At 43.9% G+C, this 3,173-nt stretch overlaps 1 protein-coding gene across 1 annotated transcript; it reads left to right on the top strand.

Moving 5' to 3' along the window:
* The first annotated feature begins 1,782 nt into the window (after window positions 1–1,782).
* LOC109462209 (serine/threonine-protein phosphatase 6 regulatory ankyrin repeat subunit C-like) lies at window positions 1,783–3,132 on the top strand. The gene has a single exon (XM_019758736.1). The coding sequence runs from the start codon at window positions 1,933–1,935 to the stop codon at window positions 2,782–2,784; it is 852 nt and encodes a 283-aa protein (XP_019614295.1). The 5' UTR covers window positions 1,783–1,932; the 3' UTR covers window positions 2,785–3,132.
* Window positions 3,133–3,173: the final 41 nt, after the last annotated feature.

Genomic DNA, 3,173 nt, shown 5'->3' with positions numbered 1-3,173 from the left:
AAAAACAAGTCTGGATCCTGTGTTTGGTTTCTAATTATCACGCTCATTGAAGTTGACTGGCTCTAAATTACACCTATGCCGAGTGCAGCTATTACGATACAATGCATGCATAGGTATTTTAGGAATTTGAGAGTTCTAAGTATACTTCTAATTCATGTCCTCCCCTTAATAATTGATAGGCTTCTAGATAATGCATTATCATTATCATTATACTAGTATTATGTGTGTGTGCATGGAAGGGGGTGTGGTTGGACAAAACATTGTGGGAACTTTTGTCACTCAGACTAATCTCCAAGGTATCAAGGTCCTCTTCCTCCTCTTCCAGTTGAAGTGACCGCTATCATCAAGTTGATCATTCTGTCACTTTTAGTTGAAGGAGGCGAGAGGTCACCAACCTAAGACTGATGTAGTTTGGAAGCCCTAGACACAAAGGTGTCAACAGATGTGGCTTCCACCGTTGTCTGAGGCAGAGCATTCCATTCTTTGACTGTGCGTGGTAAAAATGAGGCCATACGGTACTGGGTCCTACCACCTGGCTGTACAAACTGCTGGCCGTGCACCCTTCTCTCACGTACTGGGGCAGGCTGTAGTTTACTCCTAAGACCATCTGTGCAGACGATGTTATGCTGTATGCGGTATAGCATGGCAAGTCGGGCTGTCTTCCTTCGGGCCTGAAGACTGGGCCAGTTCAGGTCCTCTAGCATTTCTGTGGGACTTGACGTTTGCCTGTAACGTCTCATCACGAAACGTGCTGCTCTGCGCTGAACTGCCTCTAGCCTATCAATGTCTTGTTGGGAATGAGGGTCCCAGACTGTCGCCGCATATTCAAGTATGGGGCGTACATAGGTCTTGTAGGTCGTTTCGATACATCGCCTTTTCGATACAGTCGTTTCGATACATACAGGAAGATACACGAGGTTTACCTTACCTTGGTTGCTTGTAGAAACGCTTTCTTGATATCTTTTTCAGGCTGATCTTTTGCCAGCCTACTAGTAGGATCTCCAAGCAGATCCTAGGGTGGCATAAGACAGTATCAAATTGGTCAGGCAGTATCCATTGGCCAGAGAGGGTCCAACACGCCTTAGGTGGTGTAAACATTAGTCTGGATCTTGTGTTTGGTTTCTACATTCTAATTTTTGCCCTAATTGAAGTTTGCTGAATCTAAATTAATGTTACATTTTGTACTGAGGCTAGCTTTCTAAATGTAAAAGTGTAAGACGATACAGTTCATGCATAATATTAGGTAAGACGAAGGAAGCGAGATTACTTATGAACTTATAGTTAATATCAGTCTATAGTATAGACTGTTTAGATCGTACCCCTCCCCTTAATACCAAAATGATTGATCAGCCTCTAAATAATGTATTGATAATTGAATACTATTATCATTATATTATGTGTGTGTGGGAATGTGCATGGTTGTAAAAGAGTAGGAGCTTTTGTCACTCCAAGGACATTACACTCTGAGTATAATGTCCTTGGTCACTCAGACAACTTTTATGCCCTAGTCAGTGTGATGTTTTTTTTACTTGATTAGGGTGTGTATTTTAGCTCTATTTGTTGCTCTGGGTCTATAAACAAATCTTGATCATGTGTTATGTTTGCGATTATCACTTTCTTTGAAGTTAACTGGCTGTAAAATTATGCATCTTGTACCAAGGCTAGCTTTCATTGCAAACGTGATTCCAGTAAGAACAAGACTGCAACTTTTATCTCATCTGTTCAGGCTCTTCACATATGCTTGGAGATAACTCTGGTATGGACATGATCTGATTATCAATTCGCTCAAGATACAAACATATACAGCTTGACCTAAGCAGAAATGACCATAATATAACAGTGATGTTTTATTCCTTTTACAGAAGTTTGCAGTTCAAGTGTGATGTACCATTCCCAGTGCCGTTGACATCCATGCCACTAATGCACACCGACATGGGCAAGAAGAAAACAGCAACAAGAAAACCCCTCATCACAGCCGCTTCAGCCGGACACTACCGAAAAGTCTCCCAGCTTCTGGACACTGATGGTGACCTAGACGTGCGTGACAAAGACGGGAGGACTGCGCTACACTGTGCTGTGAAGAACGGACACTTGAAAGTTGTGGACATCTTGCTGACAAGAGGGAACTGCGGACGATCCTTGCGTATGCGTGATCCCTATGGCTGGGCGGCGATCCACTTTGCTGCGCAGTTCAACAACAAGAACAACGTGATCGGTTTGCTCTTGGACAGGGGCGCGGACGCCTCCATGAAAACTTACCGAGGGTGGACCGCGCTTCAGCAAGCTGCGTGGAAGGGCGACTGTTACACCATCGCATCACTCCTAAGCCACGAGCATGTCTCGAAACGATCGGTGCTGTCTCCCTCACAAGTCTACAGCAGGACTGCGCTGCACTATGCTGTAGAAAAGGGGCGTTTCGCCGCCACCAAGCTCTTGCTGGAATTCGGGGCTGACATTAACGCGAAGGACATCTTTGGGCAGACACCACTACACCGGGCTGCTCAGGAAAACTCAGTGCGCGAGGTTGAGCTGCTTTTACTAGCAGGGGCAGATTTTAACGCTAAGGACAGGAACGGGAAGACGCCAGCTGAGGTAGCTGCGAGTGGCAGTAAGTGCCAGGAACTGTTGTCAGGACATGAGAAGCACCACCCCAGCCTGCAGCGACTCTGTAGGCTGAAGATACACACAACACTGGAGGAAGTGAGATCAGAGGACAATGTTATCCAAGACTTCCCCCTCCCACCTCCTATGAAGAACTTTCTACTCTTCAAAAATGTTCTGTGAAACAGTAGATTTAAAGGGGGTTCTGTGATGATTGGTGGAGAATTGCTTTTAATTATTGTAGAATTTAAGTTTTAAGGAGATTATTTAGTGGGTCATTAGCTGTTATATAATCTGTATAAAACTGTAGCTCTATACTGAGAATGATTATAAATATCTTATTATAGCAAACAACACTTTATACGTCCAATTCAAGTCAATAGCATAACAGAGGAGTGATGTTTATGGACTATTTTTTTTAGCAAAAGTGATTGATTTGTGTACCAAAGATCTAACCTAGGTTACAGTATATGAATTTGAATGCCATACTAGATGACAAGGTGTGCTTATGCTTAGGGTTGACTCGTGAATCTAAAGGCTCTGGGTTCAAATCCCAGGCGGGCCCCAGTGTT

The sequence above is a fragment of the Branchiostoma belcheri genome, unplaced genomic scaffold (genome assembly GCF_001625305.1).
Source record: "Branchiostoma belcheri isolate BF01 breed outbred unplaced genomic scaffold, Haploidv18h27 scaffold113, whole genome shotgun sequence".
Taxonomy (NCBI): domain Eukaryota; kingdom Metazoa; phylum Chordata; class Leptocardii; order Amphioxiformes; family Branchiostomatidae; genus Branchiostoma; species Branchiostoma belcheri.
The sequence above is the reverse complement of the archived record's forward strand: the minus strand, read 5'-3'. Positions and strand labels throughout refer to the sequence as shown.

Coding starts and splice junctions, on each gene's coding strand:
- LOC109462209 (XM_019758736.1), top strand. CDS start 1,933: ATGGGCAAGAAGAAAACAGCAACAAGAAAACCCCTCATCACAGCCGCT.